Source organism: Salvelinus namaycush, chromosome 3, assembly GCF_016432855.1.
Source record: "Salvelinus namaycush isolate Seneca chromosome 3, SaNama_1.0, whole genome shotgun sequence".
Lineage (NCBI taxonomy): Eukaryota > Metazoa > Chordata > Actinopteri > Salmoniformes > Salmonidae > Salvelinus > Salvelinus namaycush.
This window is the reverse complement of record NC_052309.1, coordinates 13,634,833-13,654,138: the sequence shown is the minus strand read 5'-3', so window position 1 is coordinate 13,654,138 and position 19,306 is coordinate 13,634,833. Positions and strand designations below refer to the sequence as shown.

General features: G+C 41.1%; 1 protein-coding gene across 1 annotated transcript in view; it reads right to left on the bottom strand.

The window, feature by feature from the left end:
• The window catches only part of LOC120044982 (poly [ADP-ribose] polymerase tankyrase-1-like), a 138,010-nt gene that overhangs the window by 103,900 nt on the left and 14,804 nt on the right, over window positions 1-19,306 (bottom strand). The window contains exon 3 of the mRNA XM_038989773.1: window positions 11,485-11,580. Coding sequence (XP_038845701.1) covers window positions 11,485-11,580 — 96 coding nt within the window. The remainder of the gene's footprint in view (window positions 1-11,484; window positions 11,581-19,306) is intronic.

The following is a 19,306-nucleotide window of genomic DNA, read 5'->3' as shown; positions in this document are numbered from 1 at the left end:
TGCAGGATATGGAACACCACATGTATCAAGCTGTGTTATAAGGCGATTTATTTAATGCAAGCTTTGAGGATCCAACAAAAGACTAACCCCAGGTGTCATCTGTAACACTAAATAACTTCTAGCAGGGGTTTTGAAATACATTTGTGCCAGTTAGTTACGGATTTCATGTAGGAATATGTTCTCCACTCAGGAACCATGGCAACACTTCAAGCCCTGCCTTACCGGCGTAGATTTCATTCTGTCATCGCTATGGGATGTTCCCTGTCACTGGGGTAATTTATAGGTCAATATAATATTTAATCAGTGTACTCGCTGTTCGCACTGAGGCAGAAGCACCAAATAACAGCTCTAAATCCAGCCCAAATGCATCCTGGGAATTGGAGTAGCCTACACTAAGACAGAGGCTAACAGTAACATACCGCGCCACAGTGATTAGAAGTACGCTGTGGACTGCATCTCATCTGGTGCCCTCTAGAAAACAACATGTCAATGTCAAACAGGTTAGAATGGAGTAGAGTGTGTAATGTACATGTGGATATGAGGAGTCTGTTTACTTTAAGGTGGGTATACGAATGTCAGGCAGTCAGAGTTCCTACACTGCATCAATAGTCAATCATAAGTAAATAGCAGTACATTGGCTGTTATTGCTGTGAATACGCACTATGTAGCTTTTTTCATATAAAATCGCAGATATAGATTACTGGTAGACCCTACCAGCAAATGCATGATTACATTGTACTCTTGTCAATGGGTTAGTTTGGAACAATTTTTTTTTTTTTTAAGTCTATAAAAACAAGAGTATTCTTATGGTGTGATGGTTATGGATGTGCTGCCTTCTGCCTTTTCACAACCCAAGGCTGGGGTTTCTTCCTCATGACATCAACCTGTATGGTGTTACACTGTTAATGCTGTATAACCCCACACCTACAGAATGTATAACACAAAGCTCATTGAGCCTCTGCTTGGACCTCTGTTTAACACTCTAACCTTGCTTATGTAATACATTCAGCACAATACAACTTCCACTTCTAGGTAGGACAACTGAGAAAGCACAACATTAAAACAGCTGTAAATGGAGGAAAGTCTACTAGGAGCCCTGTGAATATTGTTCAGTGAACGATTAGACAATCTACTGCATTCAAGTGTACTTTTAGTGCAACGTGTCCTTGAATTCTAGATGATTCTAAATGTATTCCAATTTCTAAGCTAAGTGCTGAATGAAAAAGACATGAAATCCACATGCAGTGCGTGGCCTATGTTCTATTCTCCCTCTGTTTCATTGAAGTGTCAATGAAAGACAGTTTTTGATGGTCAGCATAAAAGACCATCCATATCGATCCAATCAGGCAAAAATTATGCAGAGGAGAAGAGATGAGGGCTCTTCAAAATGGTGTCTGTCTCGTCTCCACTCGTGTCATCAGGACTGAGATCTATACTACAGGGAGATGATCGTGCCAGGCGAGGAGATAGCACCATTATAGTGCTGGAAATTGCGATTCTCACAATTTGTATGTATTGTAGGGCTGTCACCGACAAAAAAAAATATTGGTCGACCAAGAGTCCTGTTATTTCAACCAATCGATTGGCCAAAAATGTTTCATGTGGATTTTTCCATATATTTACACATCCTATGTGTTTTAATCAAATCAACTATATTCACTGAGCTTGTCTGATGCTTTAAGCACACGGTTTGATTAAATAATTACAAACACAAATGACTAGAGTGAGTCCGACCAGTAATTGATTTGATAGTGCCGGATGAGGCTCAGTATTAAAAACAATGACAGCGAGTGACTGACTAGCACCCGTTGTTTCTCTCTCCTCCCTGCTGCAGCGACCACCACAGAACATCAACAGTGTTTATCGCTCTGTCCATGTTGCTGAAGCTGAAACATAATTACAGACATTTTTGACTGAAAAGATTTGTTACTGAAGTCCCTCATTTGTTTAGGAAAAACATTCCCTATTCCCTCGACCCTTGCTCTCTTTACGTGACATACGTATGCATCGCATGCACATGACAAAAGACCTAATCACACAGGACTAGTATTACTAGAGAACGTTGATTATGTAATTATTACTCCAGAATGTCAGTTATTCCAGAAGACGATTCGGACGGAATGAATTTTTTCCCAAACTGTCCATTGTAATTCTTCATTTTTCCCCCCAATAAATTGACAGTTATGACACAAGCCTGGAGGTTTATATTTTAGGTGTGAAGATACAGTATTTCAACATGTCCGGGTGATAGGGCCACACTGATAACTCCAGCTTGGCTCTTAAGATTCTAAACCATATTTCCTACAGTGTCACCATAATATTTGAATTGAGGAAGTGTGATTGTGATCATAATCATTAGGATATTTTAGCGATCCGCAGTACGTCCCAAATGCCCCCCAGCCTTCAGATGTGAGCTAAACAGTGCAATTGCACTTGAGATGCGTTTTAAGGCTACAGATGAGAAAGTTAACTTATCATTCCAAAACGTTTAGATCCGTTGTATGCTGCTGCTTTGCGATCTATTAACAGCAATCCACAAATTAACTTTTAACAAGGCACAGCTGTTAATTGAAATGCATTACAATGAAGCTGGTTGAGAGAATGCCAAGTGTGCAAAGCTGTCATCAAGGAAAAGGGTGGCTACTTTTAAGAATCTCAAATATATTTTGATTTGTTTAACACTTTTTTGGTTACTACATGACTCCATATGTGTTATTGCATAGTTTTGATGTCTTCACTATTATTCCACAATGTAGAAAATAGTAAAAACAAAGAAAAACCCTGGAATGAGTAGGTGTGTCCAAACTTTTGACTGGTACTATAGGTCATTTATATCAGAATCAGTTATTGTTTTCTTGCGCAAACTGCAAGAAACACCTATCAAACTCAGATATTTCTCTCAAAACGTAGGGAAGTCGATTGGCACGGGACTAGTATTATCGGAAAAAAATAGGTTATTCTGGACGGAATTGTTACTCTCCTGCCATGTAAAAATTACTGACATGGCAGATTCAGACAGGACAAAAATTACAGATGTGTTGTTTTGTGCTCGTGCACATAATTAAATTGCCAGACCTCCCCTAGTAAAACTAATCCAGTCTGAATAGGGCCTGACCTATAGCCAGGACAGGTCTTTGCCATTGTGCCGCCATAGGCGAGAACAAAAAATGCTGGCCCCGCAAAACTAGAATAGTCCCAGTAAGCAAAGTGATGTTGAAAAGACCTCAAGAATATGTATTTTCCAGACGTTGAAGTTTGGTTCAATTTATGTTTAAAATATATATTTTCCAGGAACCTGAAAAGGCATCTTTTCCCGATGTTGAAAAATAAATGTTTCCGGGCGTTGAAATCAGGTACATTTTCGGTTCTGAATGAAAGTTGAAAAGGCATCTTTTCCGGACGTTGAAAAATAGGTATCTTCTGGACATTGAAATCAGGTTAATTTCTGGTTCTGAATGAAAGTTGAAAATAAGTAATTTATGGATGTCTATGTTTGGACCAAATCAAGGCTGTTCCAGACTGGACAAAATCTGAACCAAACATAAACATCTATGATTGGTTCAGATTTTGTCCGGACCAAAAACTAATGTCCGTGGTTGTGGAAATCAAGGCTGGTTCGAAACTGCACAAAAAAAACCACATTGGCATCAGTCCGTGCTTACAGAGGTGTAGCCTACAGTGTTGCTACTAATGTTAATGGCATTACTTATTAATATTATTATTATAATAACAATAAGGAGATCAAGAAAAAGGAGCATTATTAATATAATAACATATTTCTGACAATTTGGAACAGTGTAAATACTAAACAAATTCTAAGTAATATCAATTCTAATGAAAAAAAAGTGAAAAGCCTTTATCACAGCAAAGCAAAGATTAAAAACAGCAGAATTTGTGAAATTGTTTACTTGACATGTCGTTGTGTGAGGCTTGATGCTCTATGAAACAAACACCCAAACAGGCAACAGAAGCAGGAACGGTCTTATTTCTGTGGACATATTGGTGATTTATAAAGCCAGGCACATTTAACAGGTAGCCTATTGATTATAGACCTAACTAATTTCCGGTTTCCGCTCCCCTCACTTTTCTTAGACATTAAGGTAAGGGCTGTTCTCATCTCCTCCTTCTGCTACTGTCTCCACGGCATTGTTCTCAACACCAATGAGCTGGATAACTTCACTATTATGCACATCAGTGGAGGATCCTTAGAGGCAGAAGGGGAAGACCATCCTCAGTGAATTTCCTTTTTTTTTTGTAAAACATATTTTTTTAAGTTGTCCTTTTTAGATAAAACTATACTACATCTAACAACGTCACCAAATTGATTAAAACACACTATTTTGCAAAGGTGGTCTACAGTAGCCTATACAACACTCTGTAGGGTTGCACCATATTACCTCCTAACCTGTGCGCCAGCACATTGACTCTGTACCGGTCCTCCCTGTATACAGCCTCCACATTGACTCTGTACCGGTCCCCACTGCATACAGCCTCCACATTGACTCTGTACCGGTCCCCACTGCATACAGCCTCCACATTGACTCTGTACCAGTCCCCCCTGTATACAGCCTCCACATTGACTCTGTACCGGTCCCCCCTGTATACAGCCTCCACATTGACTCTGTACCGGTTCCCCCTGTATACAGCTTCCACATTGACTCTGTACCGGTCCCCCCTGTATACAGCCTCCACATTGACTCTGTACCGGTCCCCACTGTATATAGTCTGCACGTGGGTGCGTGTCTGTCGGTCTGTCTGATGTGCGCGCCTGTCTGTCTGTCTGCCTGTCTCTCTGTCTGACACACACGCGCAGACAGGCACGCACATCAGACAGACAGGCGCCTGCCTGCCTGCCTGCAGCTTTGCTCTGGGAGAGTGTAGGGCCCTGAGCAGCAACAGCAGGGTCGGTCAGAGTGCAGGTGCAAAGTGCAGAGAGAGATAAGAAAAATCGATATGTAACAATTACTGGAGTCTTCCCTCTCGCAGCAGCTCTATTAACAGAGACAGTACAGTCTCCTCTGCTGCTCTCTCAGAGCAGAGCGAAAACATGACAGCCTTCTGGTGATTGTTGATAGATGTTTCATTATACTACAAGGCCAGAGTTTGTTGTGCATTTCCTGTCTGGATGACATCAGTTCACTGACAGCATCTCAAAAGGAAAATTCCTAGCAGGTGGTATAATTAAGATGGTGTATTTGCATTAGGGCTGACCCCATTTAGTCGATTGGTCGATTATTTGATCGATAGGCTGTTGGTCGCCCGAGATTTCTTCAGTCGAGCAGTAGCAAAAACATATATGTAATAGTGTACAAGACACATGTCTGATTCGCACCTGAGTGGACTAATCCATTGTGGAGGCGGGTTGGGATGGTACAGTCGATCAGACTAAGACATGTGCTACTGAAATGTTATATATGTTTATATACATAAGAACAATTGTGCAAGACTAATAAAATGAATATAATTTCATAACAAATTGGCGTTGGATAGTAGTCGCTGTCCGCGGTTCTGAAACACATCAGTGCTCTGTTGAATTGGCGCCTTTTCCTAGACCATGTAGCTATATGCATAATAGCAAAGTTAACAAGCGTTGAGAACAATGTGGCGGAGGCAGCTGCAGAATGAGGAGATGAGAAAACAGCCCTTGCCTTATTGTCTAAGAAAAGTGAGGAGAGGAAACCAACTTAATGAGGTCTATAATCAATAGGCTAACTTAAATGTGTCTGGCTATATACATCCTCCATATACTGTACCAGTCAAAAGCTTGGACACACCTACTCATTCAAGGGTTTTTCTTCATTGTAGAATAATAGTGAAGACATAAAAACTATAAAATAACATATGGAATCATGTAGTTTCCCAAAAAACAAATGAAAATACATTTTATATTTGAGATTTTTTAAAGTAGCCACCCTTTGCCTTGATGACAGCTTTGCACACTCTTGGCATTCTCTCAACCAGCGTCATGAGGTAGTCACCTGGAATGGATTTCAATTAACAGGTGTGCCTTGTTAAAATTACATTATTTTAATTTTTTTCTTCTTCATGCGTTTGAGCCAATCAGTTGTGTTGTGACAAGTTAGGGGTGGTATACAGAAAATAGACCGATTTGGTAAAAGACCAAGTCCATATTATGGTTAGAACAGCTCAAATAAGCAAAGAGAAACAACAGTGCATCATTACTTTAAGAAATGAAGGTCAGTCAATCCGGAACATTTCAGGAACTTTAAAAGTCTCAACAGGTGCAGTCGCAAAAACCAAAAAGCACTATGATGAAACTGGCTCTCATGAGGACTGCCACAGGAAAGGAAGACCCAGAGTTACCTCTGTTGCAGAGGATAAGTTCATTAGAGTTACCATCCTCAGATTGTGAAACATTTATTTCGGCTGCAGAGTTCAAGTAACAGACATCTCAACATCAACTGTACAGAGGAGACTGTGTGAATCAGGCCGTCATGATTGAATTGCTACAAAAAAAACAATACTAAACGACACCAATAAGAAGAAGAGACTTGCTTGGGCCAAGAAACACGAGCGATGTACCTTAGACCCCTTGGAAATCTGTTTTTTGGTCTGATGAGTCTAAATTTTTGATTTTGGGTTCCGACCACCTCGTGTTTGTGAGACACAGAGAGGTTGAACGGATGATCTTCGCATGTATGATTCCCACAGTGAAGTATGGAGGTGGTGGTGTGATGGTGCTTTGCGGATGACAATTGTGATTGATTTAGAATTCAAGGCACACTTAACCAACATGGCTACGGCAGCATTCTGCAGCAATACGCCATCCCATCTGGTTTGCGCATAGTGGGACTTTCGTTTGTTTTTCAACAGGACAATGACCCAACACAGCTCCAGGCTGTGTAAGGGCTATTTGACCAATAAGTAGAGTGATGGAGTGCTGCATCAGATGACCTGGCCTCCACAATCCCCTGACCTCAACCCAATTGAGATGGTTTGGGATGAGTTGGACCGCAGAGTGAAGGAAAAGCAGCCAACAAGTGCTCAGCATATGTGGGAACTCCTTCAAGACTGTTGTTAAAGCATTCCAGTTGAAGCTGGTTCAGATAATGCCAAGAGTATGCAAAGCTGTCATCAAGGCAAAGTTTGGCTACTTTGAAGAATCTCAAATATAAAATATATTTTGAATTGTTTAACACTTTCTTGGTTACTACATGATTCAATGTGTTATTTCATAGTTTTGATGTCTTCGCTATTATTCTACAATGTAGAAAATAGTAAAATAAAGAAAAACCCTTCAGTAGGTGTGTCCAAACTTTTGACTGTTACTGTACCTGTATTGATCCAAGCACCGGTGTGGATTTGTACTGTACCTTCTCTAACGGTATTTAAAGTTTTATTTGTTACCTTAAATAATTCAGTAATGACACAGAAATAAATTATGGAAATCATCCGTTTCTATCGGCAGTAGGAAACTGCTAAAAGCTGAGAACTGCTAGCTAACTTGCTAGCACAACAAGTCAACAACTTCGGGAGTGCGAGCTTGCCAAATAGAGACCCCCAGAAATCGGCAGTCTGGCCTCTAAAGGTGAATGTAAGAACTACATTTGAACCTGGAAATACAGTCGAGGAGAATAATTATTCTGATAAAGGACAACTTTTGGGGAATGAAATAGAGGCATAGTAAAACAAAAAAGGAACGTGACAGTATGTAAATTAAAACAAATTAGCGTATTAAACGAAGAAAAATTGCAAAAAAGCAAAAAGTAACCATTGGTGGAGTACCAGAGTTGGTAGAACGTCCTCTGTTGTAACCTCAAACAGGACTACTTCACTGTCAGTTTTGTCCTCCTTTTATTTTTGGTTGAAGTTTGGTTGAACAGTATAAAGTAATTTTTTTTAAAGGAGAAAGACCATTAAAACCACTTGCAATACAAGTCCTACCGTCCTAGGGTCATGCACTACCATGCACTTTAAGTGACTTTGGGTCATTGATAATAATAATAAATGGGATTTAACGTAAACTCACCCCATTCCGTACAAATGTGCGCAACCGCCACATTCAAACGAGGCTGCAATGAAAACGAATGGGACTGTAGTGACTGTGTGGGCATCAAAATCTGGGGTGTGAACTACGTTTCGATTCAGCGTTGATTGACATGGTATTGGAGAAAAGATGAAAAAACGGACCCCTCTGACGCTGTACGTTACATCGTGACGTGTCACTACGTAACGTACAGCGCGCATTGGCATCTCATTTTGTGCCATACAGCCTCTTTCCACCAGGGGTAGCCCTTCTCTCGCAGATTAAAATCATGCTTAACCATATACACTTGTAAGAAAACTTCATTATTCATGATTTTTGTCTAAATTAATATAAATGATTGCTAATATTAAAATAATATTTCATGACTAGGGTGCCAAATGCAATGTGATTATCAATAACACAAACAATGAATCAATTAATAATGAATTGCTTCAAATTCGACACAAACCTTCAAACAGGTATGTGATGAGACATTACATAAACTCTTTACGTTTTATTTACATTTTAAAGTTGATTATTTGGACAAATCGGGTGAAAAAGCCTGTTTCCTCACACAACATATTTCCCCCTTTCACGAACACTTCGTAGCCTTCGCTCCCCACCCGCCATTTTTAAAAAGGCCCGGCGAAGCTCCATGCAGAAACAGGCAGCGTGGAAGTCTCCTCTTTGATTTTGTTGGAAAGGGAAGAAATTGTGCTTTACAGTGGTATTCATATTACAGTTTACTTGGAAGTATTACGTTTTTTTGGCGCTAAAATAAGGTCAATTGTACGGACCAAGGCGATGTACAAAAGTGAGTGAGTTTACGTTAGTACTACTAAGCACATTTTCTCTTAACTTTTATTATTCAAATACCGTCATACCGTCAAAAATAAGACAAATACGATGGTATTTTGGCCATATCGCCCAACCCCAACGCGCAAACACACACAAACAGTTTAATAAGCCGACTTCACACATGAATCAATAAGCTGAAGTTGCTGTCACTGTCATATTCACCAACAAATGGCAAACAGAAAACAAACAGTGGGTTGCTCTTCTTGCATGCTACACTCCAGATTACTAAACGGTTTCAGAGTGTAATAGTCCTTGCTACTCTCGCTATACTGTGTGATGTCATGGTGTTGAATACTGTTATCAAATCAATTCACATCTGCCTCACATACCAAAATGCCCAGCAGATATCATCCTCTACCTGATTGTTGTTTACAAGGTGGGTGGAAAGCTTCCTAGGACCATTCTCTGTTCTGTATTTCTCTCATTCATTTATTTACCAGCCAGGGAATATGATGTAACCCCATGTAAACAAAAAGAGCATGAAAGAACAGAAACAGAATGGAACAGCCTAATTATGGATGAGTCTGACTGTTGCTGAACGCTGACAGAATAAGAGAGAGAGAGCGCGAGAGAGAGAGAGCGCGAGAGAGAGCGAGCGCGAGAGAGCGCGAGAGAGAGAGCGCGAGAGAGAGAGAGCGCGAGCGAGAGAGAGGGAGCGCGAGCGAGAGAGAGCGAGCGCGAGAGAGCGAGCGCGAGAGAGAGAGAGCGAGAGAGAGAGAGCGAGCGAGCGAGAGCGAGCGCGAGCGAGAGAGAGAGCGAGCGCGAGAGAGAGAGAGAGCGAGCGAGAGAGAGCGAGCGAGCGCGAGAGAGAGAGAGCGAGCGCGAGAGCGCGAGAGAGCGCGAGCGAGCGCGAGCGAGAGAGAGAGCGAGCGAGCGCGAGAGAGAGCGCGAGAGAGCGCGAGAGAGAGCGCGAGAGAGAGCGAGAGAGAGCGAGAGAGAGAGAGAGCGAGAGAGAGCGAGAGAGAGCGAGAGAGAGCGAGAGAGAGCGAGAGAGAGCGAGAGAGAGCGAGAGAGAGCGAGAGAGAGCGAGAGAGCGCGAGAGAGCGCGAGAGAGCGCGAGAGAGAGCGCGAGAGAGCGCGAGAGAGAGCGCGAGAGAGCGCGAGAGAGAGCGAGAGAGAGCGAGAGAGAGCGAGAGAGAGCGAGAGAGAGCGAGAGAGAGCGAGAGAGAGAGAGAGAGAGAGAGAGAGAGAGAGAGCGAGAGAGAGCGAGAGAGAGAGAGAGCGAGAGAGAGCGCGAGAGCGCGAGCGAGCGCGAGAGAGAGCGAGCGAGCGAGCGCGAGAGAGAGCGCGAGAGCGCGAGAGAGCGCGAGAGAGCGCGAGAGAGCGCGAGAGAGCGCGAGAGAGCGCGAGAGAGCGCGAGAGAGCGCGAGAGAGCGCGAGAGAGCGCGAGAGAGAGCGAGAGAGAGCGAGAGAGAGCGAGAGAGAGCGAGAGAGAGCGAGCGAGAGAGAGCGAGAGCGAGAGAGAGCGAGAGAGAGAGAGAGCGAGCGAGAGAGAGCGCGAGCGAGAGAGAGCGCGAGCGAGAGAGAGCGCGAGCGAGAGAGAGCGCGAGCGAGAGAGAGCGCGAGCGAGAGAGAGCGCGAGCGAGAGAGAGACACTGAGCGAGAGAGAGACACTGAGCGAGAGAGAGCGCGAGCGAGCGAGAGAGAGCGCGAGCGAGAGAGAGAGAGCGCGAGCGAGAGAGAGAGCGAGCGAGAGAGAGCGCGAGCGAGAGAGAGCGCGAGCGAGAGAGAGCGCGAGCGAGAGAGAGCGCGAGCGAGAGAGAGCGCGAGCGAGAGAGAGAGACACTGAGCAAGAGAGAGACACTGAGCAAGAGAGAGACACTGAGCAAGAGAGAGACACTGAGCAAGAGAGAGACACTGAGCAAGAGAGAGAGAGAGACAATGAGGGAGCGAGCGAGCGCGAGAGAGAGCGAGAGAGAGCAAGAGAGAGAGAGAGCCACCGCATCACACAACCAACTCATACACAATCAACAGATAACTCCATGAAACATTTAAAGATGGATGAGGCAGAGAAATAAAAGGGTGAAGACACAGCTGATCTCTGGGAGAGTAGAGAGGTAGACGTAGAGGTACGTAGGAAGAGAGAGCAAGAGAGGTAGAGAGTGCTAGAAGTAGATAGAAATACCAGTGTTCCATCACAGCAGCAAGATTTGTTGACCTGTTGCCACAAGAAAAGGGCAACCAGTGAAGAACAAACACCATTGTCAATACAACCCATATTTATGTTTATTTATTTTCCCTTTTATACTTTAACCATTTGCACATCGTTACAACACTGTATATATACATAATATGACATTTGAAATGTCTTTATTATTTTGGGACTTCTGTGAGTGTAACGTTTACTGTTCATTTTTATTGTTTATTTAACTTTTGTGTATTATCTACTTCACTTGCTTTGGCAATGTAAACTTATGTTTCCCATGCCAATAAAACCCCTTGAATTGAATTGAATTGTGAGCATGAGGTAGAGAAAACGCTAGGTATGTAGGTAGAAAGCTATGTAGGTGAGAGTGGTAGTGGTAGGGAGAGGGCGAGAGAGGAATTGAGAAAGATTACAGTGGAGGTGGCGAGAGGGAAAAAGAGGGCAATAGAGGTAAACAGAGAGATAGAGGTAAAGGAAGCAGCTTATCACTTACCGGTGAGTACAGCCTTGGCGGATGGGTCGGCCAGGTCCAGGGCACTCTTGCCGTCAGTGTTGCGTATGTTGGGGTCAGCTCCGTGCTGGAGCAGCACTGTGCAGGGGAAACACAGACAGTAGCTGAGCTCAGGCAGGGACAGACACAGACCACGGCTGCTGCTAACACCAGGACTAGCGCTACTGCCACTGCTGCCCGCTAGCACTCTCTGGCCCCGCGGCATGCTGCAGACATAAACATACATGGCACACCAGCGGTGTGTCTTGAGAACGAAGGACCAGAGCGGCAGCAGGCAGCAAGAGCAGAAAAAAAACAACAGCCCAAACGGAACGCTGCGGAGGGGAAAAAGACAGGTTATAAAAACAGGCAGGACGACTCGGCAGGACGATACGGCACGACCATGTGACTCCAGCACAGGTATGAGAGCAGAATATCAAAGCCTGCCTGCCTTTCTCTCTCTCCATCTATCCCGAGGAGGGAGGGTGAGAGAAAATAAAAAGAGAAGTGGAGAAAAGGGCCATGCTTCCCAGGGTGCAGCGTTTTAATCTCCCCAGCTGAGTGATTGTCTGAGGGGAACAAACAGCAGAGCACAGCTATCGGTCGAAAGGAAACCAAACGCTCAGCTCTATCTATCAAATAACTTTGTCACATGCACCAAATACAACAGGTGTAGACATTACCGTGAAAAGCTTACGTACAAGCCCTTAACCAACAACGCAGTTGAAGAAATAGAGTTAAGAAAAAGAAAAAAAAATACTTAAGGGGTAGATCAGCTTAATATTGCAGAAAGATTGTTGCTTTCATCAATGTAATTGCATCATTTCCAATCCCCCATATCTTTTTTGGTAAAAATATATATCCATATACGTACACACACATACGCATACATATACACATATGTATATACAATTGAAGTCGGAAGTTTACATACACTTAGGTTGGAGTCATTTAAACGCATTTTTCAACCACTCCACAAATGTTTTGTTAACAAACTATAGTTTTGGCAAGTCAGTTAGGACATCTACTTTGTGCATGACACAAGTAATTTTTCCAACAGTTGTTTACAGACAGATTATTTCACTTATAATTCACTGTATCACAATTCCAGTGGATCAGAAGTTTACATACACTAAGTTGACTGTGCCTTTAAACAGCTTGGAAAATTCCAGAAAATTTGGTCATAGCCTTAGAAGCTTCTGATAGGCTAATTGACATCATTTGCATCAATTGGAGGTGTACCGGTGGATGTATTTCAATGCCTACCTTCAAACTCAGTGCCTCTTTGCTTGACATCAGCCAAGACCTCAGAAAAAAATGTTTGGACCTCCACAAGTCTGGTTCATCTTTGGGAGCAATTTCCAAACGCCTGAAGGTACCACGTTCATCTGTACAAACAATAGTACGCAAGTATAAACACCATGGGACCACGCAGCCGTCATACCGCTCAGGAAGGAGACGCGTTGTCTCCTAGAGATGAACGTACTTTGGTGCGAAAAGTGCAAATCAATCCCAGAACAACAGCAAAGGACCTTGTGAAGATGCTGGAGGAAACAGGTACAAAAGTATCTATATCCACAGTAAAACGAGTCCTATATCGACATAACCTGAATGGCCGCTCAGCAAGGAAGAAGCCACTGCTCCAAAACACCATAAAAAAGCCAGACTACGGTTTGCAACTGCACATGGGGACAAATATTGTACTTTCTGGAGAAATGTCCTCTGGTCTGAAGAAACAAAAATAGAACTGTTTGGCCATAATGACCATCGTTATGTTTGGAGGAAAAAGGGGGGGGCTTGCAAGCCGAAGAACACCATCCCAACCGTGAAGCATGGGGGTGGCAGCATCATGTTGTGGGGGTGCTTTGCTGCAGGAGGGACTGGTGCACTTTACAAAATAGATGGCATCATGAGGATGGAAAATTATGTGGATATATTGAAGCAACATCTCAAGACATCAGTCAGGAAGTTAAAGCTTGGTCACAAATGGGTCTTCCAAATGGACAATGACCCCAAGCATACTTCCAAAGTTGTGGCAAAATGGCTTAAGGACAACAAAGTCAAGGTATTGGAGTGGCCATCACAAAGCCCTGACCTCAATCCTATAGAAAATGTGTGGGCAGAACTGAAAAAGCGTGTGTGAGCAAGGAGGCCTACAAACCTGACTCAGTTACACCAACTCTGTCAGGAGGAACAGGACAAAATGCACCCAACTTATTGTGGGAAGCTTGTGGAAGTCTACCCAAAACATTTGACCCAAGTTAAACAATTTAAAGGCAATGCTAACAAATACTAATTGTGTGTATGTAAACTTCTGACCCACTTGGAATATGATGAAAGAAATAAAAGCTGAAATAAATCATTCTCTCTACTATTATTCTGACATTTCACATTCTTAAAATAAAGTGGTGATCCTAACTGACCTAACACAGGAAATATTTACTCGGATTAAATGTCAGGAATTGCGAAAAACTGAGTTTAACTGTATTTGGCTAAGGGGTATGTAAACTTCCGACTTCAACTGTAGATATACTTTTTTAGAATATACCTTCATTATTCCCCGCAAACCCTACCACCCTTCCCCCAATTGGAGTAAACTAATAAACAATAACACTTAGGCTTCTACCTTCAGTTTATACATCTTATACACATTTTATAATAGTTGTATATTTTTTGTTTTTATTCCTTCCTCTATTTCTGATGTCCATCCAGTTTGATTTCTATTTGTAACTGTGCTATTTCACAACATTTCTGAACCTATATACATTTTACAGACCCTGTATGTTTTACATTGGTTATCTTGTTATTAGTCCCATCCTTCAGCTCCATTCAACCCCTCCCATCTATCTCTCAACACCATCCATTTTGGATTTCTATTTGCCATATATTTTTCAACTGTGCTGTGATGCTTGACAAAAGTACTGAATCTTTCTAATCTCATAGCTTCTACAGAAGGTAAATTAAAAATGAAACATTTTGCTAAAATAATTATTATATTATTGATTGAATGACTATGGCTTATCAAATCACCCAGTATTGCTATCTGCAGCATTAGTTCTAGGCAAATGTTGCATGTCTTCAGCCATTCCTGGACCTGTGACCAAAAACGAGCTACATATGGACAGTACCAAAATAAATGATCTTATGACTCTGCCTCATCACAGCAAAATCTGCAGAGCTGGGAAGATTGTATTCCCCATATATATATATATATATAACATTCTATTGGTTACAAGAATTTTGTATAGTAATTTAAATTGAAAAATTGGAAGTTTTGAATCCGGCGTTGTTTTGCGTATCAATTCATAAACCATGTGCCATGGAATGGGTACATCAAAAATCTCTTCCCAACTATTTTGCAATTTATATGGCACAGCTGTCAGTTTTTTGGTCCTTAAATTAAATTGATATGTTTTTATTCATCACACTTTTCTTTAACCATTTATGTTCTTTAATACAGGGCCGACATACAAGTTCCTTACTTTTTTCCCCTTCTACTTACCTCTTCCATTTTTGTTGTTATGCTGCAATTAGTTGGTTGTAATTTTGGGTAGAGCAGACATTTCCATATGTCTGTGTTAGCTGCATGTGTGACATAACTCCACCAGTCCTATTTATAATATCATTCACAAAAATTATACCTTTAAACATTTATTCGAAAAATGTTTTTTTTAATCAATTAGTATATTTGAGTTTAACCACAATATTTGTTGTATTATTTGTTCTGTCTTTTCAGGTGGATTAAACTGAAATTGCAACCAACTTTCTAAGGCTTGTTTAAAAAATAACGATATTTGAGATTATTTACTTTTCAAACAACCGAAAGTGAACAGGTGTAATCTGAATAAAGGGAAAATTGGCCATTATTGAACATAGGACGAGACATTCCTACCAATTTACTAGAGAACCAGTTTGGATTTAAGTATAACTTTTGTATGACTGATGCCTTTAGTGAGAGGTCTAATGCTTTAATATTTAATCATTTCTGCCCTCCGAATTCATATTCGTTATATAAATAGGCCCTTTTCATTTTGTCTGGCTTGCCATTCCAAATAAACTAATATTTTTTGTTCATATAATTTAAAAAGCAGGTCACTAGGTGTAGGCAAAACCATAAGCAAATAGGTAATATGTGATATGACTAAAGAGTTAAATCGGGGTGTTTTCTCCAAAAATAGACAGGTATTTTCCTTTCCATGGTAGCAAGATCTTATCTATTTTTGCTAACTTTCTATAAAAATGTATTGGAGTGAGATCATTTCTTTCTTTTGGGATTTGTATACCGACTATGTCCACATCGCCGTCAGACCATTTAATTGGTAAACTACATGGTAATGTAAAATGTGAATTTTTTTAGTGATCCAATATGTAACCCAAGTTAAATTTATCATAATTTGGTTTTAATCCAGAGAGGATAGCAAAAGTATCTACATCCTCTATGAAGCCATGGATAGATTCTAATTGTGGTTTTAAAAGAAAACATGAATCATCAGCGTACAATGACACCTTAGTTTTTAAGCCACAGATTTCTAATCCCTTAATATTATTGTTTAATCTAATTTTAACAGCTAACATTTCGATGGCAATAAAAGGTTTATATATCAACTCCAGTCGCACTTTATCAAAAGCCTTTTCAAAGTCAGCTATGAATAGCAGGCCTGGTTTCCCCAATATTTCATAGTATTCTATTGTTTCCAGTACTTGTCTTATATTATCTCCAATGTATCGTCCATGTAAAAAACCTGTCTGATTAGGATGAATAATATCTGACAATACTTTTTTAATTCTGTGCGCCAAGCATTTTGCTAGGATTTTTGCATCACAACACTGAAGTGTATGAGGTCTCCGATTTTTAAAATGGACTGGATCTTTATATACCACTTGGGTTCTGTTTCAGGAAAAATGATATCAGACCTTCTTTGCGTGTCTGATAATCTACCATTTATATAGGAGTGGTTAAAACATGCTAATAATGGTCCTCTGAGTATATCAAAACAAGTATGGTATTCCTCCACTGGTATGCCATCCAGCCCTGGAGTTTTCCCCGCCTTAAAGGCTTTAATTGCATCAAGAAGTTCCTCCTCTGCAATTTGGCCTTCACATGAGTCTTTCTGTACAGATGTTAATTTTACATTATTATTAGGGAAAAAATCCATAGAATTAGCTTCAGTTAGTGGAGATGGAGGAGACAAACAAAAACATATTCTTAAAGTACTTTACTTCCTCTTTCAAAATATAATTCAGTGAATCATGAGTGACTCCATCATTTGTAACTAGTTTCAATGCATTTTTTGGGGAGCATTTCTATATTGAAGATTGAAAAAGAATTTGGTGCATTTTTCCCCATATTCCATCCAGGTCACTTTATTGTCATAATATATTACACTGGATCTTTCTAGAATAAGTTCCTCCATTTCTTTTTGTTTTTCCTCTAAATTATTCTGTGCCACTATGGTACAGTTTTTATTGCTATCTAACTATACTGTTAGTCCTTTAATTTCCTTTGTTAATATGGACTCTTTTGATCTAAATTCCTTTTGTTTTATAGATGAGTACTGAATTGCATGGCCTCTAAAGGCACATTTAAAAGTGTCCCATACAATTAGGAGATCTGCTGTACCTATGTTAAGTCTGAAAAAGTCAGTTATAAATTCTTCTGTCCTAGTTCTAAGAAAAGTTAAGAAAACTTACGAAATAAACTAAGGTAAAATAAAAACATTTAAAAAGTAACAAGAAAATGACATAACAATAACGAGGCTAAATACGGGATTTTCAACAGGACAATGACCAAACACACCTCCAGGCTGTGTAAGGGCTACTTGACCAAGAAGGAGAGTGATGGAGTGCTGCATCAGAGGACCTGGCCTCCATGATCACCCGATCTCAACCCAAGATAGTTTGGGATGAGTTGGGCCGCAGAGTGAAAAGCAACCAACAAGTGCTCAGCATATGTGGGAACACCTTCAAAACGGTTCAAAAAACATTCCAGGTGACTAGCTAATGAAGCTGGTTGAGAGAATGCCAAGAGTGTGCAAAGCTGTCATCAAGGCAAAGGGTCGCTACTTTGAAGAATCTCAAATATATTTTGACTTGTTTAACACTGTTTTGGTTACTACATGATTCCATGTGTGTTATTTCATAGTTGTGACGTCTTCTCAATTATTCTACAATGTAGAAAATAGTAAAAATAAAGAAAAACCCTTGAATGAGTAGGTGTGTCCAAACTTTGACTGGTACTGTACACACGTGTGTGTATACACTACCGTTCAAAAGTTTGGGTTCCCTTAGAAATGTCCTTGTTTTTGAAAGAAAAGCAAATTTTTTGTCCATTAAAATAACATCAAATTGATCAGAAATACAGTGTAGACATTGTTAATGTTGTAAATGACTATTGTAGCTGGAAACAGCAGATTTTCGATGGAATATCTACATAGGCGTACAGGGGCCCATTATCAGCAACCATCACTCCTGTGTTCCAATGGCACGTTGTTATAGCTAATCCAAGTTTATAATTTTAAAAGGCTAATTGATCATTAGAAAACCCTTTTGCAATTATGTTAGCACAGATAAACTGTTGTTCTGATTAAAGAAGCAATAAAACTGGCCTTCTTTAGACTAATTGAGTATCTGGAGCATCAGGATTTGTAGGTTCGCTTACTGGCTCAAAATGGCCAGAAACAAAGAACTTTCTTCTGAAACTCATCAGTCTATTCTTGTTCTCAGAAATTAAGGCTATTCCATGCGAGAAATTGCAAAGAAACTGAAGATGTCGTACAACGCTGGGTACTACTCCCTTCACATAACAGAGCAAACTGGCTCTAACCAGAATAAAAAGTGGAGTGGGAGGCCCCGGTGCACAACTGAGCAAGAGGACAAGTACACCAGAGTGTCTATTTTTAGAAACAGACGCCTCAAGTCCTCAACTGGCAGCTTTATTAAATAGTACCCACAAAACACCAGTCTCAACGTCAACAGTGAAGAGGCGACTCCGGGATGCTGGCCTTCTAGGCAGAGTTCCTCTGTCCAGGGTGTTCTTTTGTCCATCTTAATTGTTTATTTTTATCGGCCAGTTTGAGATATGGCTTCTTCTTTGCAACTCTGCCTAGAAGGCCAGCATCCCGGAGTTGCCTCTTCACTGTTGACGTTGAGACTGGTGTTTTGCGGGTACTATTTAATGAAGCTGCCAGTTGAGGACTTGTGAGGCGTCTGTTTCTCTAATGTACTTGTCCTCTTGCTCAGTTGTGCACCGGGGCCTCCCACTCCTCTTTCTATTCTGGTTAGAGACAGTTTGCGCTGTTCTGAATAGATTTCTTCCAGCTACAATAGTAATTTACAACATTAACAATGTCTACACTGTATTTCTGATCAATTTGATGTTATTTTAAAATGGACAAAAAAAATGTGTTTCTTTCAAAAACAAGGACACACACACACATCCTGCACTGACACTGCTCTCTGTACTACCAAGGCTTACACGCTGAAGAAAACACACAGAATAGAGGCAGAGAGCAGGAGAGAGGCAGAGAGCAGGAGAGAGGCAGAGAGCAGGAGAGAGGCAGAGAGCAGGAGAGAGGCAGAGAGCAGGAGAGAGGCAGGGAGAGAAAAACATAAAAGGTTAGGTTGAAAACAACTCCTACTCAATCTAAATCAAACCTCAAAATAAATAAAATAATAATTCTACACAGCCTAACAGTGTGTGGGTGCTAGCTTTCAGAGCCATTTGTCATCATACTTATTCACTGAAGCGAGCAGAGTGGCAGCAGCTTTTCTCAAACATCGCCACTCAGATGATCACTTGGATAAATGGCAGCCCATGTCGGTCTGC